At 31.9% G+C, this 27,580-nt stretch overlaps 1 protein-coding gene across 3 annotated transcripts in view; it reads left to right on the top strand.

Moving 5' to 3' along the window:
- Nucleotides 1-485: 485 nt before the first annotated feature.
- The window catches only part of LOC118203382 (ras-related C3 botulinum toxin substrate 1-like), a 48,804-nt gene continuing 21,709 nt past the window's right edge, over nt 486-27,580 (top strand). Inside the window, exons 1-3 of one of the 3 annotated variants that reach the window (XM_035375665.2) lie at nt 486-887; nt 18,629-18,787; nt 24,082-24,214. In XM_035375665.2, the coding sequence (XP_035231556.1) occupies nt 18,654-18,787; nt 24,082-24,214 (267 nt within the window). In that variant the 5' untranslated portion in view covers nt 486-887; nt 18,629-18,653. Of the gene's footprint in view, nt 888-12,213; nt 12,336-13,961; nt 14,107-18,628; nt 18,788-24,081; nt 24,215-27,580 lie in introns of those variants that run through there. The other 2 variants (XM_035375664.2, XM_035375663.2) reach the window with 2 other exon arrangements.

Genomic DNA, 27,580 nt, shown 5'->3' with positions numbered 1-27,580 from the left:
TAGTTTTAAGAATTTTTTAACATTAATATTTTTTAAATGTTTTAAAACTATTTTATGGTAAAATCTTCTTTGATATGTTAGATTACAATATAAAGTTTCTGTAGTGCCATTTTTTTTTAATTATTACTATTATTCAGTAAATCTGGTCTGAATCCGTTTCCGATTATTTTGATCAACCTACGAATGTCAAAAAAAATATATGCTTGTTTTTTTTTTCTTTTAAATTCTTAAGATTATTGATAGACAGATGCAAATTTTCATTCCGGTAAAATTATTCAAACAGAAGAAACAGGAGGGGGGGGAAGGAATTGAATTACTTCACGCATTTCCGAAGAGAAATTACATTACTCATTAATTCGGCGCGGAAATTAGCATTTTCTCCGAATCGTTGTGGGGCAACTGCTTACCACAGGAATGAGAGTGAAGTGTGGAAAAAGCAAAAGAACGAACAACTAAAACTTTCGGCGGCAATCCAACTGAAAGAACGACGAAATCCTGTCGAAACGGGCATGCGTCAGTCGGTAAATACTTTCGCGACCAGAAAATTCGGTCACTGCATACTTGCCAGATAGTAAATGATGGTAAGCTCTGCGACAAGAATCCTTATCTCTTGGCGAAAAAAATGAAAGAAATAAGCGCCAAATGTCGAGCGTGAAACTTGTTTCGATTGCGGTAACCCAAGCTTGGATGTCTCCGAGTTATTGTGGGTTCGGAATCATTGGTATGGTATTTCTCTGACCCTAGCTGAATAATGAACTATTATTATTATCATTATTATTATTAATAATTGTCGACCTCTGTACTGGACGTTGCATTTACAAGTGTCCCCAAATCACTCAACTACCATCTCTGAAGTGCATTCGTTTTCTTATCTTGTGTTTTTAAAGGTAAGCTTTAGCATTATTTATTTTTAATAGATAACAAGCACGTGCTTTATTCTATGTATTTAATAGGCAGTAACAGGGTCTGCATTAGTCAGGCAGTAAATAAATTTTTGGCCATTATAAGAACACATTTTATCCAATGTATAGAAAATTTAAACCCGTGATAGTCTCTTGCATTACTTACGTTTCTCGTTTTACAATACCTGGTATTATTAATCACGGCATCTCGAAATTTGCTAAGAGCGCTTTTGTCAATATAAATATCTACAATAGTGTCTTTCTAAACTCTGGGGTCGTTGTATCACTTTGTATTTCCCTACACATTAATTACAACCGCGATCTAGCAGGTGTTGCTACTGTTAAGAGAGATCTCCAGTTCTATCACACGGTTTGGTAAACAGCCAGTTCTCAAACTATTGCCAATAGACGTTCTGTAAGATTTTTATGTCTTCAATTATGGTTACATTAGCTTAATAAAGTAAATAATTCAGAAGCAAGAAACTTACTTCTTAATAAATTAATTTTTTCATCCAAAGGGACAATTTGCCCAGAAGGATTATTAATTTCGTTTTGGCATTTTGCGTCGATTCACGATAAGCGTTGTCTCACTTTTCAAATTGTTACCACCAAATATTATCGCCCTGCATTATATTTAAAGAAATTAAATAATGAAGAATCTGCATAAATGTAAGTATGTTTCTCGCATCATGATAAAACAACGGTACCTAGAGATATCAAAATTTGAATAACGTAATCTTCCATAGAATATTGGAATGTGGAAGCCCTAATTTGTATTTGAAATTTGTTTTATTATTGATATTTCATATTTTGTAACACTTCAACGAATTTTTGATTAACAAACTAAACGATTTCAAAGCGAGCAATGGCAACACTGTACTGAAAAAAGAAAACATTTAGAAACAGAAATATTTTTATCACCAGCATACAAGACGCTGTATCGAAAATTCTGAAGATGTTGCTCATTTTAAAATTATTTTCGATATTACTGTTGAACTGAATTTTATGGTTTGGGTACGTAGAACGTGATATTTAATAAATAGAGGTAACACACAAAACATTAAAAAACGCCCCTTTGGACGTAATTTAAACTCTGAAACCTTTCAGATTTTTTTTTATTTGTTTAATTATATCTGTGCTTTTAGTCTATTATCTGTACCTCTATTGTATTACAGTATAATCAATTGATAATTTTTTGTGAATATTTGCAGCATTATTTTAATTTACAAAAAAGGCTTTAAATATATTACCTAATTAAATATATAAAATATTACCTAATAAGGTATAAAATTGTCTCTTCATTATTAATATAATTTTCGTCATTCTGACGAAGTCCTAGTCCTGGTCACTGATGCAAATCGAGAAAACAAACTATATCCGGATTTTAACTTATGATTCAGCCTTTTGAATTTCAGCTTAACATCATGTCATATAACCAAACATACTAATAACAAGAGTACAGTTGATAGGTTCTTTATTTACTGCATTATTTTTTAGCTTACGCATGCAGCACAATACATAATACATAAGATAAAGAAATAAAAGGAATTATGACGTTTTTATTGCTGGTTGAGTACATGTGTAACTTATGAATCACCAAATCTCTATGCTCACTTTTAACAAATACGGATGAATAACAGAAGATATATTGAATTAAAGGGAAAGAAAAAAAAAAAAAAAAAAAGATCTTAAATCTTACAAAAGATAACATTTATTAGCATTTGATTTTGATTGGCATTAATTTAAAGTTCTACGCTGTATATTTCTAGAGAATGTGAAATAAATCTCTTCGTTTTATGTCAAGTAAGTATTTCTGTGAACGTTTCCGAAATTTATTCTAGGTTATATTTCTAATATTATTACCAGTTTCACATTAATTTTGTCTAATTTTAACGAAAGACGTGTGCTTTTTAATTAAGACAATTTTCAGCGAAATATTCCATTAGCATTGAAAAAAATATTGCCTTAAGAAGAGTAAATTTTGCGTTCCATTCTCTTATATAGCTATTTTTTCAAATAAAATATGAAATTATTTGTATTTCCCCCTGTTTTCGTTCGCAAACTGTTTAGCTTATTATTTACTTATTTTTATTAATTTCGCAAAATTGGTCAATCTGAGTTGCATTTAATAAAATTGATTAATTGATTTTTAAAAAAAAATATCTAATATGACTTTTTGGAGCTAAATGAATGCGTTATCGAATGAAAAAACTGTGCGATATCATTTATTTCATTTTATTTTTAATCTTATCGATGTAAATTGGGAAAAAAGTTAAATAGTCCTGGTATTTTTTTGTAATTTTAAAGGTAGAAACTTAAACTGCTTAAAATAAATACGTTTCGCCTGATAGGAAAATTTCAGTTAATTAATGTAAACGACGACAGTAATTAATTTTCATAAATATTTAAACGGATTGCACATTATTTTAACTAATCATATATTAATATGCATAATTTTATGCATTATAATTACAGTATAATATATTAACACACGCACACATATCTATATAAATCATTTAAATTATTAATGCTACATAATTTTTAATAGAAGAAAACTAAAGAGCATTCATTTTGCAAATGTCTAAGCAAGCTTATTATTTTATATTCATTTTAAATTTAAGTAAATACTGTTCCGCTAAAAGAGCTATAACACTTATCTACGTTGAAAAACACGTTTATGAAATTTTAAGTTTTGCATTAAGAACATCAGAAATGGGTTTAAAAATAATTCAAAAATCAAAAGCTGATTGGATAAGACATTAAAAATTGATTATTCGTCTCAAAGTATATTCGCAAAGAAATGACTGTTTCTGTAGAATTTTTGTGATTTTCTGCCCTTAATTTTTGAAACTGGTCGTAGACGTATACTCCCAATTACAAAAATGTTTTAAATGACGCAAATTTTTTGTTTTAAATTTAAAGCAATCGGGTTTATGAAAATTGTGAAGCTTAATTTTTTATACGATTTTCCAGTTCCTATATCTATACTTAGGAAATTTTGTATTCGTTATCAAAAATAAAACTCAAAAGTTTGACCCCCGTACAACAAAATTTTTCTATATTTGACGTTATTTTCAATTTGCATTGAGTGGTTGGTTAATAAACAAATTCGAATAAGTTGAGGTTGATTTTTTCCCCTTAAAAATTCCATTTAAGGATATTTTTTTATCATTTACGAGTGTCTAATTTAAAATTTTGTTACTCGTATATTTAGTAGAATAAAAGGAATTTTCCCCCAAAATAATAAATTTATTAGGATAAACTTTTAGATTATATTTTATTTTAGTTGTCAAACTTTTTTTTATTATATATACAGAATGTATATCTCTTAAATTTACTGAATCTAAAGTGATGGTGAAAGTCCGTTGAATGTCGACATTCACCATGTACTAATGGTGAATGTTGAACATATAAGAATATTAAATTTCCTTCTCCGTAATTCATTCGCGAAAAAACGCAATTGAGACTCAGAATAAGAACTTAAGAATATAAGAATTTAAAACACACAGTACATTCAAAATGAGAAAGGAAAATAATAGAAGTTATAAACTTACCAAATTATGTGATTCAAATCTTATTTATTGCAACAACTTAAACTATTATGACACTTTGAATTGCACAAGAGGCCCTTGCTTTTACAACTGCATTTATTTGTGGAACACTTCCTTTTGGAATGGTAGCGTGTACATATACTCCTCTCTTTTCGACCTGCGCCAGAGCATATCTGTAATCTGAGGGTCCGAATGTACAAGAATGTAAAGAAATATTCGATCTTTCACCGACGTATTTGGTGAATGTTGACATTCTCCGGTGAAAGTCGACATTCTTCAATTTCGGTCTTTCACGGTAACATTATATAATGCAGTATAATATATTATACTGTATTATATACACTAATAAAGATTATATAATCTTTATTAGTGTTTATTAGTATTATACAATACAGTATTATAGATTATATAATACAGTTTGTAAGGGATGACTACACACTCTGAAGGGCCATTTTAACCTTTTTAAATTAATATTCATGTAATAATAATTAATTATGCAATATATTAAAATTATATAGATATATATGTAATAATGTAGACTTAGATACAATGATGTAGGAATGTTGATCGTATAGGTACTGTGATGTTAATCCATAATGAAGAGCAAACCTGGTAGCCGAGGCATATTAAATATTTCTTTCTATTTCAGGTGACGTTTGCGGCTAGAAATATTTGGTAGATTAATCGGGCCTGTTCCAGAGCGACATTTTTTACGTTGTTTTACGAAAGAAGGGGAAAGCAGCAAGTAGCAGTCTTAGCGGCAGTTTCTTCAGTATGGAAGCTAACCAAGAGAAAGGCTTTGATTTAAACTCGGAATCAGCTATGTTGTCATCGTTATGCAAAAATCATATAATAGATTAATCTAGGAATGACTCAGGCCAGAAAAATTTATTACTATTTTTAGAATATAGAGGGAAAATACCCAAAATTAAGCATTAGGAAACTACTCTTAATTTAAATTACAATTTTGATTGATATATTTTTTATCTAACATATATGTGCATATGTTTGCGTATGCGCCTGTCTGCGTGTGTTAGATAAAAATATGTCAATATAAATTGTAATTTAAATTAGTAACATCTCCTTAATTCTTGATTTTAATTATATCACCAAGCCTGTATGGGGGATATGTATGATAAAAAAATACGTAAAACAAAATGTTTAGCATCTTAATTATTCGTTTTAATTTCGATATTTTCCCTCTGTATTCTAAAAATAGCAATAACTTTTTCTGGATTGTATCATTTCTAGATTAATCTATTTCATATGACTTTAACATAATGATAATGGCGTAGCTAATTTGGAACTTGAAGTTCCCTGAGCCAAAACCTTTCGCTTAATAAGCTACCATATTGGATGACTACACACTTGCTTTCTGCACCTCGGCGTAACTAAACTGCTGCTTTACATCTCCTGCAAAAGTTTCAAAAACGTACAATGCTTTGAAATAGGCACGATTAAAATGCAATTTGAACTGCGGCCACAAATGTTAATTGAAAGGAAAATTGGATATTTAATTTGCCGCGGATGTAAGTTTGTTCTCCATTATGGATTGACATTTGTGCAATTGGTATTCCTACATTACGTCTAATTTCTCCAACATTACATACATATGAAACGAGCATTAGGATTTTAGGTGCAGGAAAATGAAAAATCAGCTGCACAGTCGTCGAGAATCCAACCATGGATCTCCCAGTTCTTAGCAGGGAATGATATCTATTTACACGACAGCACAGGGAGAATGCAATGATTTCTTGCGTGTGCATCCCACTACAAAAACGTTTTGAATGATGCAAAGATTCGTGTTCGTGTAATTTAAATGAAGAAAATAATCCATATAAAACGCGAAATCTAACTTTTTATACGTTCCTCTGGTCTCTATAATTATATTTACGAAAATTTTGTACTCATTATAAAAAATGAAACACAAAAAGTTTAACTCCTGTACGATAAAAATCTAACAGGATATTTGATATTAAATATCGGAGATCATATGCAGGGACCTAAGATAAATTGAAGACTGAAATGTTTGCATTTGTACGTAACTAAAAATAAAATATCATATTAAAAGGGGTTTCTGATGCTAAGAGATTAAGTCTGAAGCATTTCTTTGCAGATTTTAATTAAAAATATTGATCAATATATACAATATATATATATATATATATATATATGTTTTCCAAAATGAAGCTCTTATTTACAGAATATTATAGAATTCGTGTAGTAGGAAACACCGGTAGGTTTCGGTATTGGCACATAACCTAACTCATAATATTTATTTGCGTTAAATAAAAATGAAAAAATAATTGTAACTCAAAGGAATTTTTTGTACGATTACCGGACTATGGTTCTAAAGTAATAAAATTTCATAAGAAAATTTATAATGCATTCTTTTACTTTTATAATAAATTTATTATATAATAAAAAAAGTTTGACAGCTAAACTAAAAACACAATCTAATAGTTTATCTTAATAAAAATTCATTTTTATGCTTGAAATCTGAATGATAATTTAAAAGATGTGTGAAAGATTAAAAAAAAAACAAATAAATACAAATAACTAAGTATATTGTATTTATTTGTAATTATTACAAGAGTAAAACTAAAGACTTTTCATACTTTCTTAGTATTTCGAATTTATAGCCAATCTGCGAAAGTAAACAGTAATCAAGTGCAAGCTATTAAATCTGTTAGAACCACTAACCCTCTGACCGGCACGTGGTTTTGCTAAGAAAGCTCAGATATCCTAAAGATGCCTTGAGAAAGAGGTATTTTTACTTCCTTGTACGAAATAAAGGAAATATTGTAATCATGAAAAATTCCGGGTATCATATTTCAACAAAAATATCTATTTTGACCGCTATCGAATGCAATTTAACGGTGTTTTTGCGTAACATCTGTACGTAAGGGCAGAATAAAAGACTCTACCAAACGAATAGTAAAACTGATTTAAAATGGATTCAGAAGAGATTTTTTCCTTGGCGTCTGTACGTACGTATGTATGTATCTCGCATAACTCAAAAACGAGTAGCATCAGAACATGAAATTTCGTGTATAAGACTGCTATAACATGTAGTTGTGCACCTCCCTTTTTGGTTGCAATCGGCCCCACCAAAGTTATATATATTATATATTTGTTCCTTTTACTCTCTTCATATAAGATAATGTTGAAGGCTCTCCTTTTATGACTGAGTGTAATTTTTTATATATTATTATTATTATTATACCTTTTGTTATTATGGAATGTATTAGTGCAGTTTGCAATACAATTTGAGGAAATAAGTTTAAATGAAATGCAGAAAAAATGCGTATAATTTAATATTTTGTACAAGGAAGTCATGTGGTGTACACATCAGATTTTGTTCATTTGAATGTCAAAATGCCCTGGTACTTTATACCAGGATATACCTGGATTTGTGTACTTTTAATATATTGCCTAAATTTCTGTGTATATATATACTTTCGCAAAGATGCCGCAAAAAATATTCTAGACCACAAGGCCCTGCCGATTACAGAATTAAAAGGTCATGAAATCAATAATATTAAAGCAAACTAGAATTTACAACTTAGCATAACTTTGAACGTATTGAACCCCTTGATCTTTTCGGCACTCGACGCTTGCAAGATTATTAGAGATCTTTTGAGTACGAGAATGAATTATTGTTAGATGTCCAAAGAATTTCATATTATACCTAGCTGTTAGGGAAAAACTGTAATATGTTGAATAACGTTAGCAAACTATGAAGAGCAAGTGCAAATATTTCCCTAACAAACAAGCAAACAAAAAAAGAAAATTACGTGATAAACTATTTATTTGACAGGAAAATGAGCGAAATATTTTCTGCTTGGTTTCAATGGTTAATATAGCTTTCAATCTTGCCCAGTATGGTTAATGCGTTTAAAATATTTCGAAAGCATACTCATTGTAATTTGCTAGTAAGTCTAAGAAATCTTCAAATGTTCTATTCATAATTCTGTGTCTACTTAAATCACTATAGAGACTATATATTAAAATTTATTATTGACAAACTCTCGTTTTTTTATTTTTTTTTTCCTTTTTAAATTTATTTATTAGCTTATTTTAGCTTTATTGGCCTAGTTATACTTTTTAAGTATACTCAAACCGTATATTTTTCTTTTACAATCTTTTTATTTTTCTTTACATGAGATAACTGTTCTCCTACTTCTGATTCCTTTCCCAGAATGTGACGTCGAACATTTCATTTAAATCGATTGGCGTCGTTACGATTGTTCAAACTAATTCCGGCCACTTTTTTAAATGCATTTGAGATAACATGCATACATACTTCCGTTTTCGCTAGTATTTATTTATTCTGTGTATATCATTTTGCGGCCTACTTATTATTTATTTCGATCTTTTCGAGAACTCTTTGGCGCCAAAACATATCATTGAGGAAACAATCAACCCCGGAGATCCGTTTTCCCTTGGCCTTTTATTTTCGAAATATGTCAGTCCAAATTCCCAGAAATTTTTCTAGGAAATTAAAATGCCAATCTAGGCGGGTAGAGAAAGTCTACATAAGATGCCATTTTCCGCAAAGAGAGTGAAACCCTTAAAATCTGAATTTAAAGTGTGTCGTACGATTTATACATAATATTAAGTATTTTCGTCTGCGTTAATGGATATATTCGCTATAACGAATGGCTAAGTTGGGTTAGTTGAATAAGACAAAGCACACGAGGACTTATGTGCTTAAAGGAAGAGATATCTTAATTCAGAAGTCAAACAACAAAAATCATCGTTGTATTTTCAAATTTTCACAGTTTTTCAATTTTTTTCTGTGAAAATTTGAAAATATGACGCTGATTTTTGTTGTTTGACTTCTAAATTAGCATTTGTTCGGTGTGTTTTTGTGTCTCAAAGAGATATCTTGCCGAAAGAAATTGTCTTGAATTTACGTTACACAGGGGTAAACCATGAAATACACCCACGCAACCTGCCTACTCGCCTAGATTCGAACCCATGTCGAACTACCAGTACTCAGCGATTTTAACCATTCAGCCAGTGGTGGTTGTATGTAACGAATGACAGAGTCTAAAAAAGTATTTTAGAAATATCAAATCATGTAACAACTTAATTTTGCCATTTTATTTACTCTGTTTACAAACTAGAGAAACAGCCATTGCAAAATTTAAAATCAAGCAAAATAGCAACCTAGGTTGATACCGCTTTTGAATAAAATTCTATCAATTTCGAATGCCGTTTGGACATAAGTCCCTCTTCTTCAGGAACAAAAAATTTTTTGTTTGAAAAAAAAAAAAAAAAAAAAAATCAGTTCAAGAGCAAGATGGACATGGACCTACGTCCGAAAGCCCTTTAAGTCAATAGAATTTTGTCCAAAGATAGAATAATCTTTACCCAAAATTAAAAAATATTCTGTACATATTTTGCTTCGACAGCATCTACCTAAGGTTATGGTGAGAACTTGCCGCTGGCGATATATGAAAAAGAGTGATCTACAGCTGTTTTGGTTTTATCCAAACTACGGATATGGAGACCTGTTAATCAAACTTTTTGAATCTTATGAGTCTCGATCTATGCTTAATAGCTATACAGATGCCATTTGCTTCTTCAAGAGTTATGCTTTAGACCAGTACCGCTGCAAAGTTATTTGGTGGGGGGAGAGATTAAACTGTAATATAATGACAGAATAAGATTTCTGAATTTTTATATAACCTCATATATACTTAAAGATTTAAAACGCTTTTATGTAAAAGGTAGCGAAGATGAAAATCCTGAAAACTAACAAATATTTGCGCCCCTGTAGGTGTAACTCTGGGAACATCTATGCTGAGAATCCAGGTAAACATATCCATTTTTCCTAAAACATCCATTTTTCTTGAATTTATTCTTTTAGAAAAGTCAGAATTTTTTTTCATCGGACTTTTTTTAAGGCTTTGATTATTGCAGCAACTTATTTCTCTGCCAAATAAGCTAGAAACCAACATTGTGTTGAACTTTATTGCCCAGGTACAAGATAAAGATACGATAAAAGCTTTCACCGCAGCACCAGAATCTCATTCTTTTACCAACAGGGCAAATACTGCACTTATCGACTCTTAGCACTATTCGAACTGACAAGACAACTTCGTAATACAGATGAGGTAGTAAGGGAGCTTGAATTTCATTTTCTTTCGGCAAGAGAATGCAGGATTGCATATTCGCCATTTTTTCTCATCATAAATGACCGAATTTGAAACTCATAGCAAAGAAGTGTACTGATTGAAAATCTTCATGCTACAGATCTATTTTAGAAAGTTCAAATCACATTTCCTTCTGTCGTGTTCTCTAAATCAAATCAGAAGCCTTTCTTTTCACAACGAAAGTAAACACTAAAATAAATAATAAGCTTCCTTTATGTTAGTTAACCAGTTATTTTATGTTTTGATCTTTACTGTCACTTCTCTCTTCTATTTTACCACCAGAATGCCAATTAGTTCGCATGCATTTATAGTGAGGTTTTTAGATCGTAAGAGTGAGCGTGTTCTGCCTCTCGAGGCCACGTTACTAGGTTGCTGTATCAGATCAGATTTGTAGTCATCGGCCTTGCGTATAATTGCCGATATTGAATCTCCACGCCTTTAGATGATGAGTGAGCTAACTTCGGGTTAAATTGATTTGTATAGGCTTCTACTACTAGCTTACTTGAATTTAAATTCATATTTGATTGTTCATTTAAATTATCTCACCATAAGTGATAGATGAGCTTGTAAGCAACAGTATGCCTTCTCTTCTTCTTAGTTTTAAATAAAAGGCTCTTTTATATCCTTCTCAAGTTTCATTTGTTATTTTAAACTTAGCGGTAATTCGATTAATGTCTACCAAGGGTTTGGGCACTATTAGATGGTTGCAAAACATACCAAACTTTATAAAATGTTGGAATTTTACCACTGGCTAAATAGAATTCAAACTCGGAATAGAAACAAAAATACTGACTAGTATCTGTGCTAGACGATTTTGCTACTGCTAAGGAAGGATCTCAGTTTCACTGTATTGAGATTTTATATATTTTTCGAGGTGATTCGTGGTCCATTCGACATATTTCCTTAATACTAGACATTATCGTTTTGGACAAGTTCACAAGTTTTATAAGAGCTGTAACAATTTTAAAATACTTCAAAATGCACAAAATCATCTGTTACAAACAGAAATAAAACTTTGGACTGAAAGATTCAATGATAGAAACTTTTGTCTTCATGAAAAATGATTTGGTAAGCAGTTACAATCTGCACCAACAAGAATGATCATTTATGAATTATTTTATGAATTACAAAATAAGAGCTATAACGTAATGAAAGCAGATAAGATGATCATATCCTTGAAAATAAAATACAGCCATCGATGAGATAATTATTAAAGGCGTTAAAAGAAATATCTTTGATTAAAGTAAGCTTCATCGAATTTTTCCATATATGTGTAATCTCTGTTGAGTTTTCGTGTTTTTTATTTGCTTCATAATGCATTTGTTGTTGCTTAGATGGTCTGATTTAGCCTATACTGAAAAAACATGCAATAGAATAAAATTTCAGATTATAAATGATCTTGTGAAAGTGAGGGGGATATATAAATTGTTATGTTTCTTTGGAATAGGAGAGATCATTTTTCTTTTACCACAAAACTATTCACTGAGTCAGGAAAAGACATAATTTGCTGAAGATAAGACTGCTCTACAAATGCAAATAAAATTACTCATATTCAAGCTGTAATCACTCTCATAGATAACTGTATGTTATCAGTTCTGCCTTATGACTGGCAAGTTTCGTCTTTGACAACTACTTAACAGAAGTGTCGTGCATTTATTTTATTAAACAGCAGAAGGGTCATGTATATATTTTATTAACGTGCATTTATTTTATCAAAGGTAAGTAACCTTTATTTTGATGGGCTTACAATGTTCGAGAGGATAAGTTGAACTCTGTAGCTTGACCTAAGTTCAAATCTTGGAGAATAAGATGGCTGCAGAGGTTCCGTGTTTTTTCTCATGTATAATGTAAATGCGAACCATTTTCTATTAGAAGTACTCCACGAACTCATCCCTGTCTTTAGAATTTCATTCTCGAATGCTTTTCCTTAATCAAATAATCAAGAAGGTTTTCATTGTGATGAAAATAAGAAAAAAGAATTATTGATCTAATGAAAGTGAACTTATTTTGAGTATCTATATTTTATTTAATTTATTTCTAAATGAGGTTATTTATTAGTTTGTTTCCCTCCTGCTGACTACAGTAAACAGTAAATTAACCATGTATAATAGAAGTAAACGCTACAAGAGGGAACACCCTCCCAGACTCATTAGATTATTCTGAAGCGGGAGATATGAGAAATGTGCAGAGCCCGCCCTCACCGGGACGCGAAATTTCGAATACACGTCGAGTATGCTTCCAACTACACCTCGAAGTCATGCGGAAAGGATGGAGAAAATACATACTCCCTCAGTGGTCCGATACTTGTTAGGTTTTCAAACTGACATACTCCCTTTTTTTTAAAGGACGACTAGGGATTAGAAGACTCAATTGCCAAATCCTGGTGGTGACGAATCATCATTCAACACCTTTTAGTTCGGGTTATTTTAAAGCAGGAGACTGAAAAATGTGCAGTGTCTTCGCCGGGACTCGAACCTGGACATCTCGAAATGCGCGCTAAGTGTACTACTATTACACTACGAAGACGTTCTCCAAGGAGAGAGAAATTTTTATAACCTTTCTCACCATATTTCCTTATTAAATAAAATTAAGTTTATATCAGTTACCATTATTGGTAATTTTTAAATTTCAATAATAAATAATCCAGCTTATGGCGCACACCATAACAAGAACTCTCAATCTGATAGAACAGAAACTGCTACAGTAGTTTAGTAACTGCTTTAGCAAAGCGGTAACGGAATTTCCCTTTCCTCCCATTTTTTATTAGCTGCTAATAGGCATGCTACTGAAGTGACACGATAACTTGAAAGAAAACAATCAATTTCAAACAGTAAAGATAGTTTTGATTGTTAGGCAATTGATAAATCGTAGATATATTGATAAATTGTAGATAATTGTAGATTACCTTATGTTACATTACAGATACTACAAATTTAAATGCAGGATGACGCCGTAGTTCTTTCAGAACTGTTTCCTGCAATGGAAATTAACCTACGACCACTCGACAGTTTAATGCTAATTTCAATGATTAATAAACGGATTTTTCGAAAGAAAAGTTCAAGGTAGCCATAACGCATAGAGCACTGTTATGCAAATGCCTTGATTAATTCCATTCTGTTTTAACCAATACTAGAATGAACATCTGTCTACTTTTCTTATTAATTTCATCATGATGTTGGGTTGTACATAGGGGGCTAGGGAACCTCCTTTCTAAAATAACTTAACAAGCTCATTTCCTTGCATATGAGTGTCATTTGCTTCAGCGTTTTACAGTGACGCCCAGAGTCTCTTGAAAGTAAAGCTTGACGTCACTAATGGATATCACTGGCAAACGGGCAATCCATTTTTATAGAGAACAGGAAGTTGGAAAAAAAGAATCAGGGTTTTCTCCGTATTGATATATCTTATCCAATACTTGGGAGCCGATAACGACTTGATGCTTATTCTGTCATTTGGAAAAATTTCCTTCACACGCTGACACATTTCTCCGTAAGTCTTGTTATGTTTATTATTTACAGACTTTAATGTATTAGATCTTTAAGTAATTTAATGTGTTTGCTTACGAAATAAGAACAAACAATAATATTCTGCTTGATTGTTATAAAAAAGGAAAAAACGCGCGTATATTAGGTAGCTAGAATCATTAGGAATAAGAAATCATCAATCTATGGCCCTGTCAGGGCTTTTATTGCATATTAAGGGCATGTGTATCATAATCTATCATTAACAAACTCTGGCATTATCACCTAAATGCATGCACATAGTGATTTATAATGAAAAGAACTTGCTTACATATTCAATGCTATTTCTTTAAATAAGTTAAAATCTCAAATGATGCTTTGTATTTCAGTTTGTTTTTCTCTGGATACAAATGAATATAATTGTTATAAATAAGAGTTTGATGTATTTATGAATAACTGCTTCATCTCAGAATCTGATTAGACTATTTTGACAGTAACGTATGGATAAATAATTGTAGACACAATGTATTTAATAATCGGGATTAATGAAAACTATCCGGACCTGAAATTATAAGCATATTGTTTTACAGTTTTATTCAGATATTTTTGGATTTCAGATCTTCCAAACACAGCAGAAAAAAAGGCATTCAGTTGAAATCAAAATACTGTTTTCAATAACAAATTTATGTGTTGTCAAATGGATGGCTTTCCAACTGCATTGGTAATGCTGTTCCGTTCTTTAATCGATTATAGCAAAGCACACGAGGCCTTTCGATATAAAGAAAGGGAGGAATTTTCTCGGGCAAATAGAGTTGTAGGAGCTGGAGTTTGTATTTTCGCTGGGAAAGAAATCCGGGGCGAACTATCAGCTAAATGTGCTATCTACTCGACCACTGGAGAAACTTTTACACGCACTAAAGTTTATCATGTTGAAATGTTGTCGCAGCATAGCAGACTGCAGCCGCAGGCTTCCTGGAAAACATTAGTTTATATGCCTCTTCATCAAAAATAGTCCTACTGTTCAGGAAGATTTGAAGCAAAGGATAAGGTATTTCCACCCTCTTTTCTGCATGCCTTCGTGGTATGAGTGTAGCACACTCGCGCGTATTCGAGAGGTCCAGGGTTCGATTCCAGGTGAGGGCATTGCTCAATTTCACGTCTCCTCTCTCAAAATTCTTGATGTCTGTATAGTGGCGCCTGAACTAAAAAGGTGGTGGATGATGATTCTTCACCACCATAATTTTGCAATTGGGACCCGTAATCCCCAGTCGCCCTTTAAAAGGGGAAATATATAAGGTATTTTCTCACTTCTTTCTGCCTGCTTTCATGTTGTAACGGTAGCACACTCGGCGCTTATTCGAGAGATCCAGGTTTGAGTTCCGGTGAGTGAGGCCACTGCTAATTTCTCCCCACTCCTGCTTAAAAAAAAAAAAAAAAAAAAAAAAAAAAAGTTAGGTCCATCAGAGGGGCTACATGCCCAATAAGCGAACTGCCCAAGTGGATCGGCTGTCCCGCGGTGTCGGTGAAAAGAAAAAAATGCTAATCGTCTACATTGTTTTCTATATTTTAAAATTTTATGTTAACAGTTAAGATTTCGTTTTATTATATTGCAAAAACAGATATTTTTATTTATATTAATAGCAGTTTTTTTAATTATTATTATTATTATTATTCAGGAAGAAAAGCCAAATTTTTTTCTGGTTTATTTTTGTTTGTGTTTCTTCAAATTCGTTTGGTTTGTAGAATTTAGAGTCTGAATAACTTCTGGTTAACTAATATATTATACATGTGCATCAAAAAATGTTTCTTATTCTAAAAATAGCCCAAAAATAACTTGGTTTGGGAATATAGCTTATGCATCATACAAGAATAATATTGAAAGAAATATTTATGCATTAAAAATAATTCGATTTTAACAATTAACTACGTTGAGAAATTTCAGTTCCCCCTTGCGTCTCTGCAGTACTTGAAGAGATCAAAAATCTAGTGCTATATATAAGAAGGAGTGGTAGAAATGTGCGAAGACTGTGTGTCGTTTCGATGTGCCCATCTGGGCTGTGTATCGTGCTGGTTATCGACGTGGTCAGGAGCCATGATTTTCTCCATTGTGGGTGCGGCGATTTGATGCATGGAATCGTGGCTTGAAGTGTAGCTGTCAAAGACTAAAACGAGAGTAAAAATCTAGCAGAGTACCCCTGGCAGCATTTACAGTAAGTTACGCTTGGAATTGCTGCAACCAAATACCTGCTCGACCTAATGTAATGCTCAAGTAGATTCCACGCCAGCAGTTTATATTACCAGTCAAGTTAATTATTCTTTATTCATCTTACGTTTTTCTCCCATATCACAAAGGCTATTTCTTTAATTAATCTCTCTTTAATTGCTCTGTTCACATATTTTGTTAAGTTCAAGGAAAGTACCATTAAAACTTATGAGTCACTGACATCAAGTATGCTTCTTCGGTAGGCAACCACATTTTCTTCTAAGTATTACTCTCAATAACATCAAAAACCAAACAACAAATGGGCCTGCATGTTTCACGTTCCAAGGATTTCAGCTGATGATACCTTTCAGGTAATAAACTGGAATTTCAAGGATAAGCCTGCAGTTTTTTAATCTTATTCTTTAAATAAAAAGACGTAGCAATACCTTTCTTAAATAAATAAATAGTTCCGTAAATTCTTCCTTTGGAAATTAAAGAAACCGTTTATACTGCATACACCAAATTTTTGATGAGGAAAACCACGAAAAAGCCAGTATCCCGTTCTCTGGCATTCGAACCCCAGATCGAACTACCAGTGTTCAGCGACTTTACCGCTCGGCTGCTGGTGGGCCCTGGCTAAATAGAAAGTATTGAACCTGAGAAAAATATCTTTTAAAAACCTCCTGTGCAAGAGATACAGTAAAATAAACGCATTATGTTTTGAATAATTCTATATATATATATATATATATACACCAAATTTTAGAAATGGATTGCAGATGAATTTTAAACAACACGGAAATTTTGGCATGAGAAGGCGCCGACAAACCAAGGTTATCGATGATCTGCATATAACTTTTTTTATCTTCTTCAAAATGCAATTACTAGCAACGCACTACTGACCTTATTTATAACATAAACATATTATAATGCCTAATTTGTATAAAATCCACATTAAATACTGCATGCTTACAATAGAGTAAAAAGGACGAAATAAAAAATAAAAAAAAAAAAAAATTGCTAACAAAATAATAGAAAGTGAAAATACAGAATGATAATGTAATCATCAAAACTTGTTTATGTACTCTGTTTGGAAATGACTCACCTGTTTGTGCGTGCATCAGTTTACGAGATGCAGGAAGCTATTGATGTTATTGTCATCAAAACATAAAAATTTAAAGGTTTTTTTATTACAGACTATCTGAGTATCTTATCGTAATAATAAACTAGTACATATATATATATATGTGTATATATATATATGGAGTTTTATCATAATACACCTGAATATTTTGAAAGTTTTTTCGATATTTCCAGGCTATGTGATCTGTCAGTAAGTTTCCAAACAGTCGCAAATCTTAAGAAAAAAGGAAAAAAAAGAGATTATAAAAAAGCAATTTGAAGATTAAGCAGTTAGGATAGGCCTACTAATTTTAAACTCCCAGAAATTAAAGATACAGAATATAAAACCTTATACTTAAAATCAACTTTTCAAAATGAAAAATAAAAAGATTTTTCTATCACATTATTTCCCTGTAAATTAACATTGATGATAGATTTGTACCCTTGTTTAATAAGAGAATTATTCAAAACATAATGCGTTTATTTTACTGTATCTCTTGCACAGGAGGTTTTTAAAAGATATTTTTCTCAGGTTCAATACTTTCTATTTAGCCAGGGCCCACCAGCAGCCGAGCGGTAAAGTCGCTGAACACTGGTAGTTCGATCTGGGGTTCGAATGCCAGAGAACGGGATACTGGCTTTTTCGTGGTTTTCCTCATGTGTAATATATATACAAGCTAGTTTCCCTTTAGAAAGTCTTCCGAGAAAGCATCGCTCCTGTTAGGCAGATAGCCTTCGAGTGCTTTGCCATAATTAAATAAATCTAACCAAACCATCTGTTTTGCTAGGATGCCAAATCCAAGAGCTGAAAACAATAAGATGTCAACACAAATTCTAGCATGTGTATTTAAAAAGGGCGAACAGAGTTAAACAGCGCGAATTCAAGCCTTCGTTATTTACCAGCAAGCATCACAACTCATGAATCGAGAGACTGAAAGAACCGAGAGAAAAATTAGTCAAAATGCAAAGAATATTGTAAACAGTTTGTGATGCACTCCTTTTTATCTTCCTTTATGAATACCTGAAAGTGGAAGCACATTTTTTGAACACAGAAAGGATGAACAGATGGCTATTAATTTCCCATCGTTTAGAGATTAGACCTCTTATCAGCTGAAAAGAGAATGGGAGGACAGAGTTCATTACTTTCTATTTTAATAAATGCGCTTATTCTAAAAATTTAAAAAAGAAAAAAAATTATAAATTTCTATTTTTTTTGCTCTTCCAGTTGATTTCCAGACTTCTGCTGTAAAATGCGCAAACGATTTCCACCTCGGAATCTAAAACTGACTGTTGTAGGAGACAAGCGTGTCGGGAAAACTTCTCTCCTTAAGACATACACCCACGGGGTCTTCCCTCAAGGTGAATACGTCTCCACAGTATTTCCGTGAGTAAAATTCCTTTTATTTTCTGTTACTTGAAATAATTCCAACTCTGTGGATTGCATAAGTTTTTTTTAATGCATATGGACTGAAGAGAAAAAAAAGTATCCAGTTTTCACTTTTCGTGGCTATTTTAATTTAACATTCCTTAAAATGCTCCTTTATCTTAATTTAATTCTTAAAAAATAGTATTTCTATATCATGTTTTATGCAGTTTGTATTAAAAAGTATTAACTATTGCTATTTATTATAAAGTATTAATTATTATTAAAGTGTTAATTAGATTTAAATTTATAAAGTATTTCTTAAAAAATAGTATTTCTATATCATGTTTTATGCAGTTTGTATTAAAAAGTATTAACTATTGCTATTTATTATAAAGTATTAATTATTATTAAAGTGTTAATTAGATTTAAATTTATAAAGTATTAATTATTATTTAGTAATTTTATTAAGAAGTTTTTTAATTTTACATTTTTATAAAAATGTTTCTTTCCGTAAAATATTTTAAAATACTGCTGACTTTCAAATTAACATTTAGTACACTGAAATTCCGAAAATAAAAAATATAGTCTCCGTAATATGAAAAGAAAAATTCTATTCTAAATTTTACTCTACAAAATCAACACTTTGTGAAGGACTTTACTGTTATTTACTTATATAAACGCATTTGAAAAGCCAGATTTAACTTTATGATAAATAAGTAAGGGCTATAAAAATAATTTATTACGAAAATGTGTTGTAGAAAAATTACATAAAATTTCAATATGTTGTAGAAAAATTGCATGAAATTCATTTGAAATAAATTGGAAAAAATGGTCAGAAAAATATAAACGTTAGTTATAAATGTTAAATATAAATGTTAAATGGCAAATAAAATCTAAATGTTAATTTGTTGTGCATGTAAATCGTATAGAATCGGAATTTTCAAATTAGTCGCATTATTTTTTCCTTTATGAAAGCTAATTTGCTTCAGAATATTAAATAGAAAGTACTATATTCATTTGCTTGAATGCTAAATTAAAATTTAATTAAGGATTTTATTTTTCATTTATTAAGCATTTCGAAAAAGTATTTAGTATTTTCACAAAGTGAATTTGGTGTCCTAAGAAAACAAAAATATTACAAATTAGAAAAAATCTTTGAAACATGCCTTGAAGAATCCAGTGAAATAAACGCACAATTGGCTTTGTTGAATAATTAAACCTTCACTTTATTAAATAAGTGCACAATTCTCTGCGTGGAATTAACATACTCTAAAACGCCAAATTTTGAGGTCGTAGAATTTTCTTTCAAAGTGTTTATTGACAGAAATAGTTTTTGTTTAGGTATATGCGTTAAAATGAACGCTTAAGTTGCTTCATTTCAATTAAGATTAAGCTGACAAATTATTTTTATCGATAAAAAATAGTAAAATGAACAATCTGATTTATAATATTAAATTTTTACGCTTGGCAGCTCCAAAATGTTTTGAGTTTAATTTAAAAAAAAAGATGAAACAAGATGAGTTTTATATATATATATATATAAAAAGAGGTATAATTTAAAATACGATTATCCTGGTGCAGGTTGTCCGGGCGTGGCGGTGGCCACCACGCACACTCAACGCTATGCTCGAGATTGTGTAAAAAACAAAATCGCAAGTCCGAGCATGCTCTAAAAACCGCCGAACTACGTCTTTAGATTAAGTTTTAACGATTACCTCGTACAATTCGTTATACATATGCATAGTCCAAGTTGTGTCACTAATTTAATTCAACCGATGGGCCAAGGTGTAATATCATCAATGGGACGACTCTACAGTTCTGGTCTTTTCATAACTTGCTGAAGATAATGATGACTTCATGTTCTTCAACACATTGACTGTATTGGATGCCATATACGGACTAGCAAAAGCTTGGTCGAAAGTAAAACCAGAAACACTGGTTCGATCATGGAGAAAAATTCTTCTTAATACATAAATTGGAGATTTATCTAATTGTGAAGAAATCGAGGTAATAACCGAAGTTGTAAACTGAAAAAGTAAAAACGTAACATTCTTCGAAATTGTCGATCGAGAAAACATCGAGCAGTGGTTCGATGGCTGTCCGAATGAGCCGGGCTTTTAAATGCTTGAATGATGCGGATATCGTTTCAAATGTCACAAGAATAGAAAAGGCAGAGAGTGATAATGAAAATACAAGCCAAGAAGATACTGATAGTTACATTAGCCCCGAAACAGCAATGGCTTCTGTTGAAACTCAGTTGGACGTTTTCGACCAAAGGTAATTCGAATACAATGATAACACAGCACTTCGAAAAATAAGCAGCGAAATTCGGCAAATATTTAAACATTCTCAAAAACAAAGTAAAATTGCATTTTTAAGAAATAAGCACGACAATATGCATGGAAATGGATAGTTTAAGGTTATCCGTGTGACCCTGGTTCTCTAACATGAGCTCGGAAAATTGAGAGTACACTGTATGTAATATATGTACTGATGTACTGTATTATACATTTACGTGATTTAAATTCATGGAAAATTGAAAGTATATGAATAAATTTAAAAAGTAATCTTGGTTTAAGCAAGGGGAAAAAAACTAAATGAAATAAAGATAAGGAAGACTGGATATTTGTACTCCGAGTAACTGGAATTCTACTGTACGTGATAAGCAAGACTGCATATTATCCTTCTGCCGTACTTCAGTATAACTGAAATCTATGGGACAAAAAAATAAAAAAAAAGTTCTCATATAAAATATTTTACTTGAACAAATTTTTATCTTATTTAAATGCTATATCCAAAATTTGTGAGATATATTAAAATTGTGTTTCTTAAACTGTGTTCCACGGAACGTTGGGGTTCCATGGATATTACTGAAAGGTTCTGTGAAATTATGTGCTTTTTTCATAACATCCAAGAAAGTAACTTGCAAAAAAAGGCTATAAAAATTAACGCCTGTATTAAATTTAAAAAAATAGAAGAACTAATCCTCGCTTAATCTGGATAGTTGATGCAAATCCGACAATACGAAGTCGCGGGTTATAACGACGCTCTAGGGACAAATATTAGTATTTTGTAGCAGCCGCACTGGGGAATCATCTGGAATCTCACCATCATTTCTTTCGGCTCATTTCTTTATTGTTCGATACACATGGGAAATCTTATAGATCTAGAAATATAGAGGATTTTTTTTTAGATGTCAAAAAACACAACATCTGGGGCACCGTAATGTAAATTATAAAGAAATCCAACCAGGGTAGCAGACAGAAATTTATTTTTCGATTATTATACACACAGATATCATGGGTCAACTCTCTGTACCTATGGAGCAAAGGTTATTAGTGACATAATTAATTGGACTGTACAGCTTATTGAAAATATTACCCAAAAGTGTTCTAGAAACCACTGCATAACGTATAGGCAGGTGAAAGGCATTAACTTCGTTAAATCTCGGACACTAAATAGTTTATTCAAAATACTGTGTGAGGACACCGGAAAAGTACGTAGATCTCTTCTTTTATATACTGAAGTCAGATGGTTACCTCGTGGAAAGATACTAACCCATATTTTTGAGCTAAGGGACGAGTGCGTGTTTTGTTCTATTTTCGAAAACAATTTCGAATAGAAAAGTCTACTATTTGATAGAAACTGGCTACTTAAAATTGCCTATTTAAGCGACATTTTTACAAAGCTAGATGAACATTTCATTAAAATTTAAAGGGTGCACTTCAGGACAAATAAGTAAATGTATTGACTGCCCATGAAAAAATCCTTGCTTTCAAGAAAAAGAATTTTTGACAATTTGTGTGTACGCCAAGGATTTTGATTTCTTCCCAACAGTTAAAGGCATTACAAAAGAAAGGGTTGAAATAGGGGAGATATTGAAGATTTTATTCAGCAACCGAAGGGTTTGAGTAAAGCTTTTAAACAGTATTTTCCAAAAGATCAAAATGAATTGTGGATTAAAAACCCATTTATGGTCGATGCACAACTTTCGAACCTGTCAACAGAAGAATATGAAACTTTAAATGATATGTTCATCGTAGCAAGAAAAATTTAATCAATACCGTTAATGAAATTCTGGTGCTGTTAAAAGTTGAATGTCAAAAATGCCGTGGAGGAACATTAATCATTTGCAGCTACATGAAAAGTTTTCAGCTGTATGTATCAACAAAAAATTAATCCGCAACAGACTTGATGCCGAACCTGACATGAGAATTCAACTTTCATCTAAAAAGCCTAATATTAAGTATACCTGCGGTAATAAAAAGTAATGACACTTATCTCTTTAAAATTGAATACGTTTTTCGGATTAATTTTTGAAATTACTTTTTGAAGCAAATAAATATTACTTGAAGTAATTGTCATTTTGTTGCAAAATTTCCGTTTATAGAATGTTGCATTAAAACCGTACTATTGGAAATAACCAGGGACTTTAAGATAAAAAAAAGAACATTAAAAAGGGTTTCACTCATCAAAAAGATTAAGAAAAATTGTATTAGAAAATCAGTTTACTAACTTTTAGATTTGCTTTCACAAAGTATTTTGAATCGAAACTAAATATTCCATTTTTTATCATATTATACGGGAAAACTATAAAGGAAAAACGATTGCTTGGCAATTAATTGCTCCGCGTTGATTAAAACAATGCTTGTTATTAACTTTGTAACGGAAATATTGATTACGATTATTTCACTGCATTTGCTTTCAAGTTGTGGCATTTGCTGACTGAGCATTTTTCTGTCTGGGCCTTTCGCTTTGTGACAGCATTACAAAATGTTTTAATTTTATATTTTCAGAACCGGTCTAATAATATTGGAGCTATTCTCATTATGCCCTTATTTAAAGCATAAAGTGAAAGCAAGTGCTTAATATCCATAGAGAAAGAAATAAAAACTTGTAGCTAAAGTTCACGAATGTCCTGTAAGAAACGCATGAAATTTCCTTATTTAACATTTATTGTACATTATTATAAATAATTTTAATATAATTTATAAATAATTTTGTTCTTTCAGTAAAATTCGAAGTTATAGGATCAACACAACGCTTCAAATTTTAAATTAAAAATTAAATTTTAGTAATATAGTTCACATAAAGCTTAAGAAATATTTCGAATGTGATAAAAAATGCACATTTCTCTTTTGCCATATGCACCTTTAAAATCTACGTATCGTTTCTGGTTACGTATTCAGGTGTTCTTTTTCTTCTCTGAGACCGACGATTATCTTTGGAATTTAAATTTCTACAGAAGTATTCATTCTACGAAAGCTGTGATTGCACTTTTTAGTCATTTATCATATTGCCCTTGCTTCCAGTTATCTGTCGGACGAAGACTACGTGTACAGCAAACCAATTAACTATTCCGGCCATCCAGTGTTATTGACCATGTGGGATCGAGTATACAACCAGAAGGAAGACGACCTCATCCGTTCGTTGCAATATGACCAGGTAAGTCATCTCTTATCTTATCCCCTGATATGAAATGACTCATCTTTGCGTATGGGTACAGATTAATCGAAGGAAAATTCCCCAGATTACCGCAACTCAAAGAATGTGCAGAATTGTTTTTAAGGCTTCATTTGAAGAAACACTGCGCGATTTTTGGCGGCTTATCTGCAGAAGTCGCCAAATGAAAATAAAATATTTTGCGCCAGCTCAGAATGCTAATACCGAGGAAAGGCCTGATAAAAATCACAATGAAACCGTATCAAATATTGAAGATAAAGGCTGTTTCATCCGTATTTAAAAATATATACAACTTTAATTAGGTTTGATAATGATGGGTTGCTATGGGAAGGAGTCTTTAATTGAACAAATTCGTCCGGAACTCCAACCGTGTGAATCATTTTTCTTATTTTTTTAAGGTTATGTAAAATTCTGCTTCTTATTTATTTACATGCTTTCGTTTTTTAATTTAACAAACAGATTTCAAATTTAAAATGTGTATTATTATGTTGTGAATTATTATTATTTAATTAATTTACGTTTATAGAGATTGACTTTCCTTGGAAGCATAAACTAATGTGAAACTCTTAATAGACATTAAGTGAATTATTGCTATGTCTGAAACGAACTTGAAAAGGTTTAAAACAAACATTTCATTTAACAAAGCTTTGAACAGAAGAGCATGTATGCCTTGTGCTTAACAAAACAACCACCACTTGGGGCTATGAAACTTAAACAACAATCAAATGTAAGTTAAAGTGTAGGCTAATAGTCAAAGACTGCACAATTATATTTAAATTGAAGTTGTCTCTAAACGCCAACCGGAATAACAGTTTAAATGTCGGCAGCTGTCAACGCAAAGCCGAATAATTACAAACTTGTTAGGAATGGCAGAACTAATACAACGTAGCCTGGAGAGCCAGGAACACGCTCTGTCTTACAGTTTGAAAAACTCAACTTAAATGCTTTTTAACCCATTTACATTTCCGGAGAGGAAACGAAAAGGAGAAGGAGGAAACGGAAAGCAGAAGATATAGTAAAGGCTGAAATATAAATACCTGGTTAATTTAAACAATAACCTTATACGTTGATTAAAAAATACATCCATTTAAATACACAGAAAGAGGATTATGATTGCTGGAAGGAAGAATATCGCAAGATAATTATGAATTGATTTGGTGAAGAATGTGTTTTATTTTTTAATTCATTCCGTAATCCTTATCTAAGAATTAAAATTTGTATTTTAAATTTTTAAAGTATTTTGGCTTTTTATATGCTGATAATGTCTGTTAATACGATAAATGTAAATAGTTTAGAAATCTTTTAAAAAAAATAATCGTTAAAGCCATCAACTTGCATTCAATATGTAACTTTTACTATTTCACCTGTAAAAAGTCGCCGAATTGCTCCAAAGTAGTTGCATTAATAAGTAAGTACCGTTTAATTAATTATCAAATAACTTTAAATTAACCTAAAAATAAATAAATTATGAAGTTTTCAGAGAAAATTTACTAAGTGGGAAGAAACTTGAGAATAAATAATAGCAACTTAGTCTCTTATTTATTAAATCTTTCTTTAACGCATAAGTAAAAATACATATGCTTATGTGTCACTAATTACAAACTTCTTTATTTCTTACTATAGCTAAACAATTGAGGGAATTGTAATTCCACCAAAGTTTGTATCTTTGGAGAGAAATTACTAGAAATAACCTTCATCACGGATTTCTAGATGCTCCGGTCCATTGGATTCTTTCCTTATAAATTTTCATCCGTGGGGTGGGGGGGAAGCGCCGAGCGGTAACGTCGCTAACACTGGTAGTTCGGTCCGAAGTTCGAATCCTGCGAACGGGCTAGCTGCATGGGCGTTTTCGTGGTTTTCTCTATGTGTAACATGTACACGAGCCAGTTTCCCTTAGAAAGTCCTCCACAGAGGTATCCCTTCCCTTAGGCAGATAGCCCTAGTGTACTTTGCCGTAATTTGAATAAACGAAATTATGAAAAACAATTATTTGCATGTAAATATATTCCTAAACAAAGCAAAATAATATGAACTTGGTCTTGAAGTCTTTGTAACACCGTATTTACAACGAATACGTAATTGAAATCTCTTCGCTGGCCGCATAAATTTGCTTCGGGGCCGCCAGTTTGAGACTAACCGCAGCAAAGGATTCTCATGGTAAATATCTGAAAAAGGATACAGAGTCAGCCTTAAAACTTTTTCATGCAACCTTTGAATATAATTTTACTCTCATAAAAACTTTTCTCTTGAAAAGTTTTTATAAAGTGTGCTATAAAAGCTCTTCGAAAACCTACAAAATTAGAATATCGATATTTCTTAATAAAATTTTCTTTTAATTCTTCGATTTCTGCTAATGGTAACTTTGAAAAATTTTTTCTCTATGTATAATGACATTCCATTTGTGATTTTATCTTTCCGTAAACTATGTTTCGGATGAATCGAATTCCGACACTTGCTGGTAAGCATTTCTTCTTATTCGATGCATAACACAATATTCTGAGCAAACTCTCATTTTACACAGCGTTTTCCGAATTGAAAAATCCACTACATACCTTTTCGTTTATGCAATGCTTCAGATGCCGTTTCTTCCTCCTGCGTCGTCTAAATGCGCTGAAATACTAATCATTTGCATATCCCAACCTCTTCTTCCTTTCATGTGATTTCGACATTCGCCAGATCATTCCTTCCAGGTGTTGCAGTTTTAATGGCCAGCAGTGTACTTCCATCTGGGCGGTACGCACGCGAAACATACAGATTTTACTAACAAGAGTTATCTACCTTAGAATCACAGAGAATTAGAGTTATCTATCTACCTTAGAAGAAATGTCTTTGTGTAGAACCTTTTGAAGGAAAGTGCTTCATGGCCATGTTACTCGCGGGAAAATCCCCAAAACTCCTATGTAGCAGTAAGGTGGCTGGATTAGAAGCCGGACCCAATTACTACTACTACATTGTGGCTATAGCCATTTGGCCATTGGTAGGCTGCAGTTTCTAGTAAACGTTTGCTTTTTGAGGAAGCAATAAAAAAACGAGAAAACGCTTCGAAATAATAATATATTCAAACACCAGCCGCTACGCGGCCTGGCTTTTAAATGTACCGTAAAAATGCCTAAAGGGAACACCAAACATTAAATTTAAAACCTGCCCAGAATTTTGGTTCCTGTTTCTTCAGTTGTCAAAGATGTCCCTGTTTCCGCGGAATCAAAGGGTTTCCCAAAGGGGTTACATAGTGGGGGGGCCGACAGGGCCTCCGCCTCTCCCGAATTGTAGGAAGTCAAAAAATTTTAGATTTAAAAAAGGAATTTTTAAAAGAAATAATCGAAAAATATTTACGATCTTAGATCTTTG

Source organism: Stegodyphus dumicola, chromosome 8 (assembly GCF_044657685.1).
Source record: "Stegodyphus dumicola isolate Sdum_Otavi_A_Nest chromosome 8, ASM4465768v1".
In the NCBI taxonomy this organism is placed as follows: domain Eukaryota; kingdom Metazoa; phylum Arthropoda; class Arachnida; order Araneae; family Eresidae; genus Stegodyphus; species Stegodyphus dumicola.
Note: the sequence above shows the minus strand (reverse complement) of the source record. Positions and strands in the feature narration are given on the sequence as shown.